We start from the raw sequence: 14,651 nt of genomic DNA, 5'->3' as shown, positions 1-14,651 counted from the left end.
GCCTCGCTGCATGCCCGCAGCCCTTCACTGCACCCCTCCCTGGGCACTGTGAGCCTTGTCCCGACCAGCTCAGGCTTCCTGGTGGCAGTGCAGGATTTACCTCCAGCAGCTCTTCTTGGCAGCTCTGCTGTGTGCTGGTGCTGCACTTGCTGACGGTGCATGTGGTGGGGGTTCCCAGCAGGGTGGCACTGTGCCCACGGCTGATCAATGGCTGCAGCCTAAGTAACTATTTTTGGTTTCCAGTGGCCTTTTTTCCCCCTCTCATGGCTCTTGCCCTTGGTGCTGTGACTGCCTGTGTCTGTGGGCACCTCACCTGCCTGCTGGCTCCACGGGGGCAGGATGCTGGATGTGGGTCCCTCCCTAAGGACAACACAGATCTTCGGGCTCGACTGTGAGCTCCCCAGCAGCATGGTGGCAGCAGGAGCCAGCAAGCACACAGCAGCTCTCGGAAGCTTTGATCTGGTTCCTATAGAAACTGCAGGTAGCTCCTGCCTGGTGCCAGTGCCAGCAGCCAGTGGTGCTCCCCAAGGAGCAGGGCAGCCAGGGACAGGCAGGGGCAGGGTATGGCACAGCACCTCACTGCTGTCATTGCCTTTCCATGGGCTTGGTGCCCACTCTCCTCTGCCTCTGGCAGGGCCTGACAGGGCCTTGCCAGGGCTCTGCGTCCCCCTCTAGCCACACGGGGCTCTCCCGGCCCCATGGGATCCCTAGCTGGGCGTGCCCCTGCTTGCCCTGGCAGGGCCCTTTGGGACAAGGGAGCTGTCTCTGCTCCTGCCCTCCTTGCCAAGAATCAGCACCCGCAGGCAGGTGATGGGGCCTGTGCCACTCGGTGGGCTTCTGTCTTCGAGGGAGGTGCTGGTGCCCGCCGCATGCCGGAGCAGCTCCTCTCCTGCAGGCTGCAGCCCTGCCGAGACCCTCCCCTCACCTGCCCGCCCGCTCCAGCTCGCTGCGGAAGGATGATCGCAGCCCTCTGCACACTACCTCATCCCTGGGGCGGGGGCCAAGTGGCGGCCGTGGCGCAGGTCCAGAGCAGCAGATCCAGAGCGGCCTGGGGGAGCCCTGCGCTGCCGCCCGAACCTGCGGCCCCTGCCTGGCGCTGGCTGCGCCCGGGGGGGATGAGGGTGTCCCGAAGAGCCCCGCGGAGGACGAGCCTCGCTGGGTGTGCTGTGCCCTCTAGCACATGGCAGCCAAGTGGCTCTGCCGAGCCAGAGCCTGTTCCCGGCCAAGCTGGCAGCAGGAGGCCTCTGCCCGCTGCCCTGGCACTGCCGCCGGCTTCGCGCATGCTGGCAGCGCCTCGGCAGCGCTCCCGGCCGGGCCAAGCGCCGCGGCGAGGGGCTGCAGGCTTGGGCTCCGTGGCCTCCTTTCCACTGCTGCCAAAGCCGGCAGGGATATTTTAGGAGCCTGTGCCAACACCACGCTCCTGTCTTCTCACCCCCATCCTACCTGCCTGCTGCGAGCGCAGAGCTCCGCGGGCACCCTGCTGCTCCCGCGGGACCCGCCCGGGCAGGTGCCATGGGGCCAGCCTGTGCTGCCTCCTTGCTGAGGAGCTGAACACCTGCGTTCACCGGCACGGGATGCCTGTGCCAGGCTCCTGTGATGCCCAGGTGGGTGCCACGGCTCATGCTCTGGCACTGCTCCCCTGAGCTGCCACGGTGTGGTGCAACCTTGTGCCCGGTGGAGAGGAAAGAGCCGAATCTTGCCCCACCGGTGTGCTGCTCCTTGGTGACCTGGGGGTGAGTGTCTCAGCATGGTTGTGGAGGCTGCCTGTGCCCCGAGGGCGCGGGGGCGCTGCGGGCAGCTGCTGGGCTTCGCCTGGAGAGGGGCTCTGTTGGCACCGATGGGCTGGACTTGGCCGCCGGATCCCCACGGTGTGGGCTGCCCCTGGGCTCTTGATGGGAGCCGCCAGTCTCAGCAGGGGGGCTCAGGACCTGCTGCTGGCTCGGAGTTGCCAAAGCTGGGGTGGGGGAAGGCTGCCCCACAGCCTGTACCTGCAGAGTGGGGACCACTCTGTGTGGGCAGGACGGTGCACGGTGGGGATGCTGCCAACCCCCTGCTTTGGGGGTGGAGAACAGGATGGTACTGGGGGGCCACCCCCTCACCCCTCGGGGGGCAGCAGGCCAGGCAGTGCGCTACACCCCTAGGCTATGCCAGTCCTCTGCTCCTCTGCTTTCTCCCTGCCTTGTTCCTGCCTCGTCCCTGCCTCCTGCCCTTGGGCTGGCATCGAGCAGGGGCTTGGCAGAGGGGCTGGCTGGGGGCCGGACCGCTCTCACTTACCTCTCCCCCCGCCTTCCCCCCCTCCCTCCCCCCCGCTCCCTCCTAGCATCCGAGGAGTTAAAACTCAGCCCTTGTGATGAATATTTAACAGCGGAGCACAGGCTGGAGCGGAGGATTTCTCCGGGCTGGCAGCGCTGCCTCCCTCCCCAGCCTTGCCGCCTGCCCGGGTGCACTGCGGAGGAGGCCAGGGCGTCGACGGGGGGGCCGCCCGCTGCTGCCCAGCCTGCCGCCGGCATGGGGACACAGGGGCTGGGGATAACTTTCCTGACTTTGCCTCTCGTCGTGCGAGCAGCCACGGGAGGTGAGATGCTGAGATGAGATGCTGAGATGCTGAGATGCTCCATCTGTCCATCCTGCGGGGGTGGCTGGGGTGGCTGGAGGAGACGGTGGGTCTCTGTGGTGGGAAGAGGACAGGGGGCTGCGGGGCTGGGGTGTGCCTGTGCCAGCCCCATCCATTCCCTTCGTGCCAGCCTCATTCATTCCCTTCGTGCTGCTGGGGAGATGTGGAGCTGGGGTGATGAAGCTAGGAACTGGGGGACCTGGTCTGGCTCAGGAACCCACTCCTGCCCTCCCACCATCCTCCTGCCCATTAGTGGATGTGCCCCTGTGCTGCCAGGCTCAGGGGGCTCCCAGGACTATCTACCCTATCAGACGATGGTCTGGGCCAGGATCCCCGTGGGGAGTTTGGGTGTTGGGCTTCAGCCCATCTGCCCCCAGAACTACGGCAGTGGGGATGAAAGCTCCTCGTCCCGTGCCCGAGGCGCTGGGCTGCTCACCTGCGCTTGGGGCAGGCTGGCAGCAGCAGGCACTACCTGGCTCCTGCCAGAGGATGCCTCCGGCGTCCCAGGAGCTTGGCTTTCCCCTGGACTGGGAGGAAAGGCTGAGGTCCCTGCCCCGGGGCCCTGCGAGTCCTGCACCATCCTGCTCCCGGCTCTCCTCTGCGGCTGGTGCCTCCTCTGCCACCATAATGAGGATTTGGAAGTGGTGCTGCAGGCTGGGGCCAGGAGCAGCACAGGTGGAGGCAGGCTGGGCTGCCTGAGTCCTGCCAGTCTGAGCGGCCACGGCTGGCATGAGAGCATGGCTCGGCTTGCCTGCAGCCAGCCTGCTGGCACAGCCCCTTGGCCATCCCTGGGCACCACTTGCGTGGGCTGGCCCTGGCCAGCACCGAGTTGCTCGGTGCCTCCTGGCAGGGGCGGTACAGGGAGCTGAGGAGGGTAGGGATGTGCTCCCTGGCTCCCGCTGCAGAGCTGATGGTCCTGGGTGGTTATGCAGCCAGCAGGAGTGGGGCTCTGGCTTCCTTGGCGTCCCCTTGGATGCCTCAGCATCCCTGCACCTGCTGCACTGGCACCAGGCGTCAAGCTCGGAGTCCCCACGGCCACCTAAGCGCGGGCAGCAGTGCCGGTGGGAGCTCAGCAGCTTCGGCTGAGGTGGCCCTGAGTGACAGGGCGAGTGTCGTCCCCGCAACGTGGGCACAGGCCTGCCCACTGCCAGCCCCTGCCTGCTACAACCCCCAGCAACCGCCTGCTGCTGCCAGCCCACCTGCAGGGAGCCATGAGAAGCAGCGGGGAGGGCTGCAGCAGCGCCCCCCTTAGCTCCCTGCTCAGCCGGGGCTTGGCAGGGGGGGGATAAGGCATCTGGTGCGGTGTGAGGAGCTGCCTTGGCTGCTCAGAATGGCGAAGAACCGGGGGTGGCCCTGCAGCAGCCGGGGAAGGAGCCCCATGAGCAGCGAGGGTTGGCTGCCTGGCAGCCCAGCAGGGCGATGCCGAGGGAGGCTTCCTTGTGGAGCGGCCGGGGGAGGCAGGCAGAGTGTGAAACACCAGTGCCAAGAATAACTGGCACGAACACAAGTGCTGGCAGGACCCCTGGCTGTGCCGAGGGGTGCCCTCGCTCTCGGGGGGGCTGGGCATGGCGGTGGGTGGGTCTGGGGAGCGGGTGCCTGTCTCCATCCATCACCTGCCCCGAGCTCTCCTCTCTCCCGCAGGGCAGTGGTGTTACGACTCGCAGGACCCCAAATGCGGTGAGTGGGGCCGTGTGGGGCTCCAGACCCTGTGTCACCCCGCGGTGCCCAGCTGAGGGGACCCTCAGCAGCATCAGCAAGGAGCAGGGCAGAGTCCCCTGTGCCACAGCAAGGTGGGAAGCGTTGGACCAGCTTCGCTTGTGAGCTGGTGCGGAGGCTGCAGACAAGCGCCTGAGCCCCTCGGGGAGCCTCGGGCCCGGCTCCCTGCCCCAGCGCAGCCTTTGCCTCCTCCCTTTCTCCTGGAGCAAACGAAATGTGCCATTAGCAGCCCCAGCAAGGCACAGAGGAGGCCGTGGGGCACGGGAGGGACAGCTCCATTCGGGCAGGCGAACGGGGAGGGGAAGCATGGCTGAGGGCGCTTGGTCTGGGAGCACGTAAATGGCTTGTAAAAGGTTAATTAAGGACCAACGAGCACTTAATCAGCTGTCACGGCCCAACTGTTTTATAGCTCTTGGGTTTACATGCCCCGTGCCCAGCTGCCGTGGCACAGAGGCCGTGGCCGGCAAGCTGTACTGCACTCATCCCTGCTGGAGCCGCCCTGGGTGATCCCAGCAATTGAACGTCACCGGGGGGGTGGGGGGGGTGTAAGGGCAGCTCTCAGCAGCGGAGCAGGGCCGGTGGGAAGCGGCTCGGGCAGCGCTGAGCCGGCCGTGTGCCCACAGCAGGGCCCCAGGGAATGGTTCCTTAATGAAAGCATCGAGTAATTGATGGAGTCACCCAGCAGCACCGTACCAGGGAGCTGGTGGGGCAGTGGCATTGGCAGGGCCATGCTGCCCTTCCTCGATGGCCCGGGCAAAAAAGCTGCCTGGGAGTACTGCAAGGAGAAGGGGAGGAGACAAGGCTGGGCACAGGGGGGTGGTGAGCAAAGCCTGTGGTTTTGTCTGCCCAAGAGGAAGGCAAGAAAGTGTGAGAGCTGCCCCATGGAGTGCTGCTGGGGGAGCAGCCCCTCCAGCCCCTCATCATAGGGCATGCAGAGGGTACTGGTGTGTGGGTCAGCCAAAGGCTGCCCAGCCATCACCTGTGCCAGAGCAGAGCCAGCAGTGCCCATGGAGGGATGCGCTGTGCTCCCCTGGCACTGGGGGTGCCCACAGTGGACAGGGATGGAGATGCCAGGGCACCTCACAGTACCTGACTGGAACAGCAGCACACAGCCACCAGCAGTGCCCAGCGCCAACGCCTCCACCCTGGCACCTGCAGCTGCCCTGTGGCTGCTGGGTGAAGGGCTGGGTACCACTGCAGCCACACTGTAGCAGTGACCAGCAGGTGGCTGGCTATGTCCCACAGCTGTGGACCACAGTGCATGCTGCAAGAAGAGATGATGCCAGGATGAAGTGGCACATGAGGTGTGTGGTCTGGCCGTGGTGGCAGCTACAGGGACCCGCCCCCAGGCAGCACTGTGGATTTGCAATGGGTCCTGTGGGCTGCCAGTGCTGCTGTGTCCTTGCCTAGCTCTTGCCACAGTGATGCCCCACCCCAGGAGGTGCTGCCTGGGCATCATGTTGTTATGCTGAACCCCACGTGGCATTTGCCCCAGGGCAAGTTGTGTGTCCAGGACGTGCTGTCGCCTGCCACAAGTGGCCAAAACCAGCGTGGCCAGGCTGAAATGGGCTAACCCCAACCCTTGTGTTCTGTGAAAGGGCCCCAAGTCCTCTGTCCCCTTCTTGGTGCCTCCGGTCTGTGCTTCCTTGGCAGGTGCTGCAGGGGTTGGTTTGTTGCCTCTGTGCAGAGCAAGCCCCAGTCCAGACCCAGTGTGACCCCCAGCCCAAGGGCTGTGAGGGTGGCATGGTGGCCAGTACAGCCCCGTAGTGGGGGCTGTGGGTAGGGGTGGGCAGAAAGGGCTGGGAGAAAAGCAGCAGCAGCAGCAGTATGGAGGGCTGGGCACTGCTGCTGGGCTAAATATAGCCCCCGGGCCCACCAGGGAACCCTGCTGAACTAGAGCTGAGGCTGCGGCAAGCCCCTGCTCACCACCAGGGAGCAAGGCTGCCCGCGCAGGAGGGCACAGATGCAGGTGAGCAGGACAGGGACAGCAGGACTGGCACGGGACCCAGCCACCTTCAGGACGACCTCATGGCCCCTGCCAGGGGTGGCAAGTAGCTCGGTGGTTAACAGTGGCGCCCCTGCTCCTCCTCTGCAGGACCCAGCCACTGGAAGGAGCTCAAAGCTACGTGCGGTGGTGACAAGCAGTCCCCCGTGAACATCGACAGGCGCCGGCTGCAGCGGGACAGCGCCCTGGGGGACATCCTCTTTGAGCGCTATGACCAGGCACCCCCCGGCAAGTGGAGGCTGGCAAATGATGGGCACACAGGTGCGTGCTGTGGCCAGGCACTCACCCATGCCCTGGCTCCTTGGCCATCATCTCGTCTGGGGCTCAGCCCTGCCACCATCCCTGGGGTCTCTCTGCCCTGGAGCTCCACGGGCAGCCCCTGCCTGGTGGGTTTGTGCTAAGGCTGGGATGAAGCCCGGGGAGGATGAGCCCAGGTGTGCAAGGGCTGCTGCCCATCCTAACCATCCCTCTTACGGCCTGTGCTTACCCTGCCCCACTGCCCTTGCAGTGATGCTGAGCCTGGCGAGCGAGTTGGCATCGGAACACATCACCATCAGCAGCGGAGGCCTCCCCGGCAGGTACCGTGCGCTGCAGCTCCACTTCCACTGGGGCAGCCCAGCTGGGAATGGCTCTGAGCACACCCTCGATGGCCACCAACTCCCTATGGAGGTAGGTGAGAACAAGCACCCATTCTGCCCTCGGGTGGCACAGGTCCTTGCTGGGATGCGTCCCGCGCAGCCAGCTGGCCAGGCTGACGCTGCGCCGGCGAGCCCGACCGCGCTCCCTGCCAGCCACCCTGTGCTGCCGCTGGGACACAGCCAGCTCCTGCTCAGGGCACCTGAGTGGTAACGCAGTGACTGGCAGGAGGCTCAAGGTTGTTCTTTACTGTGCGTGGGCCAAGCTGCCTCGCTGGAGGCACTCAGCGGGGGCTGGAGGGCTCTGTGCCCTGCTGGGACCAAGCGCTGAGCAAGCAAACGCCGGCGAGAGCCTATGGAGTGCGCTGTGCCCAGCGCCTCGGCAGCCTGCTGGGCCAGAGAAGCCCTGAGCCTCTCAAATATTAATGATCTGCCAGTGGAGAGCAGAACTTATCTGCTGCGGCTGGCAGGCGCCCCGGGACCGCTGCCCCCTTTCCCCGAGCCCTTCAAAAGATGCCTGCTTCACCGGGGCGCTTCCATCCCCCGAGCGCTGCCGTGTGGGGGCACCCACGGGACTGAGAGAGCTTTTCTGGGAAGCTGCTGGCTCGGTGTCTGGTTGGGTGCCCTCGGGCTGCCCAGGGAGATCCGTGGGTAAGCATCCCACTGCTGAGAGCTCAGCCCACGCTCGGTCCCTCTGTGCTTTCCACAGCTGCACATCGTCCACATGAATGTTAAGTACCAGACGTTGGCAGAGGCCAAGGGGCATCCCAACGGGCTGGCTGTCCTTGGCTTCTTCTTCCAGGTGGGTCTGTGAGAGCTGGTGCCGCCCGTGAGTGGGACACACAGACACACACATCCCCCGCCCCTTGCAGGGAACAGGCTGCTCATGGTGCAGCTTGGGGAGGGCTCATATGGCCACTGCAAGGGTGTGAGGCAGGGTGGAGAAACTGGGTCAATGCCAGAAGGTGCCGGGGAGCCTCAGCAGTGAAAGTTGCCATGACTCCCTTCCCCCATCCCCGTCTTCATGTAAGGGGGTCCTGGCTGGGAACTTACCCATTCCCATCACTGCAGCATTGTGGAACTGGGGCCAGCTCTGCCTGTGGGTGCTCAGAGGTGCAGGCTGACCCAGCTCCACCTTGCTCCAGCCGCTTATTCTCACCCTCTGCAGGTCTCTGAAACCCCTAACACCAACTATAACACCATCGTGGGGGGGCTGAGGAACGTCTCCAGCGCTGGTGAGTCACCTTCTCACCCAAAGCAGAGACTTTGGTGTGGGAGGGCAGAGATGAGCCCTGGCAGGGTGGGCTGGGGGGACCTGCTGGCCTGTGGGGCCACCTGACCGCAGAGATGGAGGTCTCTGGCATGAGGTGGGCTGAATGCTCGCGTCCCACCCTGCAGGGCAATCCGTGGATCTGGCCTCCACCTTCCGCCTGGACACGCTGCTGCCGCCGCCCAGCCGCCTCTCCGGGTACTACCGCTACCAGGGGTCCCTAACCACCCCCGACTGCAGCGAGGTTGTCATCTGGACCGTCTTCGAGGAGCCGGTGGCGATCGGACGGGAACAGGTACTGGCGTGCACAGCCGCAGGCTCCAGCATCCCAAGGGCTGGGCTGCTGCCTGGTCCCTCCACTCGTGCTTCGCCTGACCCTGCAGCGCGGAAAGGTCTCTCCGTGCTGCTGCTCCTGGCCATTGTGTAACGTTGGGAGGGTTAAGTAACGGAGCTGTGGCCACCTGCCAGCGGGGAGAAATCCCGCGGTGCTTTCCCGCCCAGCCCTGCCATTGATAAAGAGAAATGGAAGTGAACCCACTGGAGCTCAGAAGAGGCTCCGAGGAGGTGGGTGGGTGGATGTACGGACGGAGTTCTCCTCTGCTGCCCAAGCATCTTAGCAGCTGCATTTCCTTGAGGGTGTCATGGGCCAGCTGCTCTCTAAGTGCTCAGCACGGGCAGTGGAACCCGATTAACTCCTCCAAAGCTCCAAACCCGATCCTCGCAAGACCCTGCCTCTGTGCTTGCCCTTCGGGTCCGGTTTCAGGAGCGCGGCGAGGGGTGGCGAGGGGCACTGGGTCACGTCGCGGGTGCTGTGCCACGCTGGGGCGGCACGACAGGGGGCTCACAAGCGGGTGGGAGCCCAGCGTGCCTGGCGGAGCGGCTGCCCACCCCTGCCTCTCCCCCTGCGTAGCTGCGGGCGTTCGTCAGCACCCTCCACTTCCCGGCCGACGGCCCCAGGCTGCTGAAGATGACCAACAACTTCCGCCCACCGCAGCCCCTGGGCGGCAGGAAGGTCTTCGCCTCCCGGGCAGCCACAGCCAGCGGCGCCCCCCCGGGCCGCGGCCGCTGCCACCTCCTCTTCCCCCTGCTCCTCCTGGCCCTGCTCGTCCCCTTCTCACCACACCCATAGGTTCTGGCGCAGCCTTTCAACAGCCTCCGCACAAGCGCTGCCCTGCGCTGGCACTGGGGAGGCAACACCCCTGGTGCATGGGGAACGGGGAGCAAAGGTGAAAGAGCACCTCGAGACCTCGGCCGGGGCCCTGCGAGCCTGGCTCGGCGCAGGGGTGAACCTCCGCAAGCCTGCAGCCCGCCTCTGATGCTCCTGTAGCCAGCGGCGGCAGCCTTCGGGACGGGATGCTGCAGGGGCTGGAATAAAGCTGAGGTCTTCGCCGGTGGCTGTGGGTCGCTGCCTCTGATTCTGCGTCCCTTTGGCATTGCTGGGGCAGGGTGCTTGGCACGGGGGCGTGGGGTGGTGTCTGGGAGGCACTCACGGATACTGGCCCAGTGCACGGCTGTGCAGGCGGGCATGAGACCCTTCTGCTGTGCAGCAGAGCCCAGCCCTGGCCCGGCACATGGCCCTGTGCTTGCAGACACTGCCCTGTTGCGTTCCAGGGGTCGAGGCTGGGGGCACAGCACCCCGCAGTGGGCTGGGGCAGGGTGCAGGAGCCGAAGGCTCTTTCCACGGCAGGAAGTAACTGCAGCTGCCAGTGCTGCTCCTGCGCTGCCCAGCGAGGAGGGGCAGAACCAGTGCCCGGGGGAAGGAGTGGTTCCTAATGAGTGCGCTGAGCTCCAGGCGTGTTCCTGTCTCCTCCTGAGTTATGGTGTCAGAGCACAGGTTGTTATCTGGGAGCAGAGCTGCTTGAGGGCTGCAGCGTTTCTGGAGCCCACTGCCAGTGCAGGGCTCCCGCCCGGCCCCAAGTCCAAGGGCTGGCTGTGGCACCCCTGGGTGCAGGGGCTGAGAATCCTCTTGGCACGGGGCTTGGGCTCCCTGCGCAGCCCGCGGAACGGAGCTGCTGCGGTCCCATGGCAGGCTGCTTTCAGCCCCGGTGGGTGCTGGGGCTCCACAACCCCTAGAGCTCGGATCTGGGTTCCCGGAGCACAGGAGGGCAGAGCTGGTGTCGGCGCCCTGGGCGCTGCTGGGTGCACCCCGGGGTGCGGCGGTGGCAGCCATCACCCAGCTCAGCACCGCCCGGGGCTGGAAGTGGCCTCGCCCGGGGCCCGAGGGCTGAGCGGCTGGCACGAACGCCCTCACGGCGGGTAACGGCCCTGGCCTGGCAGTGCCTGCGCCCTGGGTCCTCCGCTTGTCCGCAGCAGTGTCCCACTCATATGCCCCTGCAGCCCACGCCCGCCCGCTGCACACGCACCACACGGCCCGACAGAGAGCAGCGGCACCGCCAGGGGGCGACAGCGTCCCGGCTACGGGCTCTCAGCCACTGCTGGCTCCTGCTCATCCTCCTGGAGCTTGGCCTCAGCCCCGGGCACAACCTGCCCAGGCCCCTGGGGAGCCTCCCTGCCCTGCAGCAGGTCACTTCATGGTGCCTGACTGGGGGTGCCCTGCAGCAGGTCACTTCATGGTGTCTGACTGGGGGTGCCCTGCAGCAGGTCACTTCATGGTGCCTGACTGGGGGTGCTCTTGGTCCCCCTGGGCAGCCTCCCTGCCCTGCAGCAGCTCACTTCATGGTGCCCTGGGTCCCCAGTGAGCAGGGCTGGTGCCAGTGCTGAGCCCCGGGGAGCTCCACCGACCGCTGCCCCCCGCCCCAGCAGTGCTCGGCCCAGCAGAGCCTGTGCCCGGCGCAGCCAGGGGCAGCCACAAGAGCTCTTGTTTGGAGGCAGGCTGAGAGCGGTGGAGCTGTGCAGCCTGGAGGAGAGGGCTCCAGGGAGATCTTACTGCAGCCTTCCAGTGTCTGAGGGGGGCTGCAGGAAAGCTGGGGAGGGACACTTTGGGATGTCAGGCAGCGATAGGACTGGGGAGGATGGAGCAAAACTGGAAGTGGGGAGATGCAGATTGGCTGTGAGGAAGAAGCTCTGCAGCAGGAGGCTGCTGGAGCACTGCAGCAGGTTGCAGGGAGGTGGCTGAGGCTCCATGCCTGGAGATACTGCAGGTGCGGCTGGAGTGGGCTGTGGGGAACCTGCCCTAGTGGAGGATGTCCCTGCTGAGAGCTGTGCTGTGCAGGTCCCTTCCACCCCAGCCCCATGACCTCCCCTGGCACAGGGGCCAGGCTGACAGGCCTGCAATTCCCCAGATCCTCCCCCCGGCCTTTCTTACAGATGGAGTCACATCTGCCACCCTCCCGTCCCCTGGCACCTCCCCAGGCAGCCAGCACTGCTGGCAGATGGCAGCAGGAGGCTTGCTGAGTACCTCTGCCAGCTCCTTCAGCACCCTTGGGTGCAGCCTCTCCACCCCCGAGACCTGTGGTGGTGAAGTGGTGTAGCAGGTCACTGAGCATCTCCTCTGGGACTGTGGTGGCCTCACTCTGCCTCCCCCTCCCTGCCCTCCAGCTCAGGGGCTGGGAGCAACCAGTGCTGCTGCTGCAGGCTGAGGCAAAGGCAGCGTGAAGCACCTCAGCCTCCTCCTCATCCCTCGTCACTGTGACCCCCTGCATGCTGTAAAGGATGAAGGCTCTCCCCAGTCCTCCTTTGGCCACGAATGCATTCACAGAGACACTTTTGGTAGCCTTTAACAGCAGTAGCTAGGCTGAGTTCTACCTGGGCCTCCTGATCTTCCCCCTGTGTAGCCTCACCACATCTCTGCAGTCCTCATCAGAGCCCTGCCCCCTCTTCCTAAGGCCATAACCTCTTCTCTCCTTCCCTAGTTCCAGCCAAAGCTCTCCAGCCAGCCAGACCTCTCTTCCTCCCTGCTGAATTGGGGAACGGTGAGATCCAGGGCCAGGATCTCTAGCAGGATTTGGACCTGGTTAGGAGAAGGAGGAGGATCCTGGCCTGGATCAAAACCAGCGTGGCCAGCGGGAGTAGAGCAGTGATGATGCCCCCACAGTGGGCACTGGTGAGGCACAGCTTTCAGTTCTGGGCACCATGGCACAGGAAAGACACTAATGGGCTGGAGGGGCTCCAGAGAAGGGCAGCAAGGTGGGGAGGGGGTTGGAGGGCATCGTGTGAGGAGTGGCTGAGGGGAATGGGGTGGTTTAGTCTGGAGAAGAGGAGGCTGAGGCAGAGACCTCATTGCTCTCTACAGCTCCCTGAAAGGAGGCTGCAGCGAGGCTGGGGCTGGGCTCTGCTCCCAAGAAGTCAGCGACAGGAGGAGAGGAAATGGCTGAAGCTGTGCCAGGGGAGAGTTAGGTTGGAGATGAAGAACAATTTGTTTGCTGCAGGAGTGGTTTGGAGTTGGCAGAGGCTGCCCAGGGAGGTGGTGGAGTCCCCATCCTGGAGGTGTTTGAGAAGTGTGTGGATGTGGAGCTGCAGGATAGAGGTTAGTGGTGGTTGGGTTATGGTTGGGCTCCATGATCCTAAAGGTCTTCTCCAACCCCAGCGGTTCCGTGGCTCTAAGGCAGAAGCTCTGTCCCACCCTGCCGTTGTAAAGCACAAAACACAGCACAACTGGAGCCAGTTGTATTGGCTGTGTCTGCCAGGCACAAAGGTTTGGTGCTGCAGCTGCTGGAGCTCAGCTCCAGAGCCAGTCCAGGTGGTTCTTCAAGAACAAAGAACAGTTCAAACCAGCTGGCACCGCTGCACCAGAGGATTGCTCTTCCCTGTCCAGCCAGGACTGGGACAGGCTGAGAGCTCAGTCTGTGGCAGTGCTCAGCACACAGCACTTGGGTTTGGGGATGGGGTGGGAGCTGGTGGGATTTAGGATGTGCTGTGGCTTCACATAGGCCATTAGTAAAGCTCCTCTTCATCTTCCCAGCAGGCAGAAGGGATCATGGGCAGGGCTCCTTCACCTCCTCCCTGAGACACTGGCAATCTGGCCTCCTGCAGCAGCGCCTTCAGTGCTTGTCCTCTTGGCTCTTGCCTTGCTTCTCTGTGCCACTCACACCTTGCAAAGTGTCTCCTTCTGCTCCCCAAGCTCTGCAGGGCCCCACTCACACTGGGGCTGACCCAAGTGCCACTCTGATTGGTGGGAAGCCTCCATCTGGTGCACAGAGATTTTGAACCATCTCTTGGCCATTAAAATACCCAGAAGGATGGGTGAGGAGAGTCCAAACCTACTCAGGAGTCCAACCTGCCTCAGAAGTCTTTGCTCACATTTCAGATCTGGCCCCTGAAATATCCCTCCATGGAGAATGGACATGGAGAGTGATCCTCAGGCAAGCGGCTCCCAGCTCCCCCCAACCCTCCTCTGCATCCCACAGCAGGGACCTTCAAGGCAAGGGGTCCTCATCTCTCCCAACCCTCCTCTGCATCCCACAGCAGGGACCTTCAAGTCAAGGGGTCCTCAGCTCTCCCGACCCTCCTCTGCATCCCACAGCAGGGACCTTCAAGACAAGGGGTCCTCAGCTCTCCCAACCCTCCTCTGCATCCCACAGCAGGGACCTTTAAGGTCGTGCCTTACCCTAGCTGCCAGAAAAGCCATGCCTGGTTGTTTGCTCAGACACCACAGTGGCCTCCTTCACTGAGTTCATTCCACAGTCCTTGAGGGTGTGACCAAGCCAATGCCACAGTGCCTGGCATGAAGAGGTCCCACAGCAGCTGTGGCCCACCCCTGTGTGGGCAGCCAGAGAAGCAGATTTAGGAAGCAGGGAGGCAGCATCTGAGGAGAGCCACCATCAGCTCCATGGTACTCAACCCTCTTGGAACACAGCTTGTTGCAAGTGTGGTGGAGATTCAGGTGGACCCACTCTGAGATGACAAGCAGCACATGAACATGGATCCAAATAAAGACAAGGAGGAGACCATGGAGGTGGATGAATCTGAGGACAAAGAGGAACCAGTAGAGGGGGATCCTCTCATGCAGACGGATCCACCTGAAAATAAGGAGCAAGAGAAGGAGATGGAACCTCATAAAGGAGGATCCCATGCAGCTGGATCCATCTGAAGATAAGAAGTCCATGCAGCTTGGATCCACCTGAGGATAAGAAGGATCCCATGCAGGCTGATCCTGGAAGGTAAGAAGGATAGAGATGAACTAATGGATGCAAGTTCAGCTCCAGGATGGTCCATGCAGGTATAGCAAGCTGAGGGTGAGGAGCCCATGCAGGCTGAACTACCAGAGCAGAAGAGGGACCAATGGATGTGGATCCACCTGAAGATGAAGCAGAAGCCATGCAGAGGGATCCACTGGAAAAGAAGGAGGGTCAGAGGGAGATGGATCCTCCTGAAGGGGGATCCCATGCAGGCGGATTCCTGAAGACCAGGATAAAGCAGTGGATGCAGATCCACCTCCAGGATGGCTACCCCTGGCACCACTACATCAGCCCAGGCCTCCCCTCCACACCACCACTGACAAGGTGCCAGAGA

The 14,651-nt window shown here is 63.8% G+C and overlaps 1 protein-coding gene across 1 annotated transcript; it reads left to right on the top strand.

The window, feature by feature from the left end:
* The first annotated feature begins 1,572 nt into the window (after window positions 1-1,572).
* LOC135188863 (carbonic anhydrase 15-like) lies at window positions 1,573-9,634 on the top strand. Its single transcript, XM_064168601.1, has 9 exons — window positions 1,573-1,733; window positions 2,321-2,575; window positions 4,256-4,291; window positions 6,426-6,596; window positions 6,844-7,004; window positions 7,680-7,772; window positions 8,139-8,205; window positions 8,369-8,535; window positions 9,151-9,634. Exons 2-9 carry the CDS (start codon window positions 2,509-2,511, stop codon window positions 9,367-9,369), a joined length of 981 nt encoding a protein of 326 aa, XP_064024671.1. The 5' UTR covers window positions 1,573-1,733; window positions 2,321-2,508; the 3' UTR covers window positions 9,370-9,634.
* The last annotated feature ends 5,017 nt before the right edge of the window (window positions 9,635-14,651 follow it).

The sequence above is a fragment of the Pogoniulus pusillus genome, chromosome 30, assembly GCF_015220805.1.
Source record: "Pogoniulus pusillus isolate bPogPus1 chromosome 30, bPogPus1.pri, whole genome shotgun sequence".
In the NCBI taxonomy this organism is placed as follows: domain Eukaryota; kingdom Metazoa; phylum Chordata; class Aves; order Piciformes; family Lybiidae; genus Pogoniulus; species Pogoniulus pusillus.
Note: the sequence above shows the minus strand (reverse complement) of the source record. Positions and strands in the feature narration are given on the sequence as shown.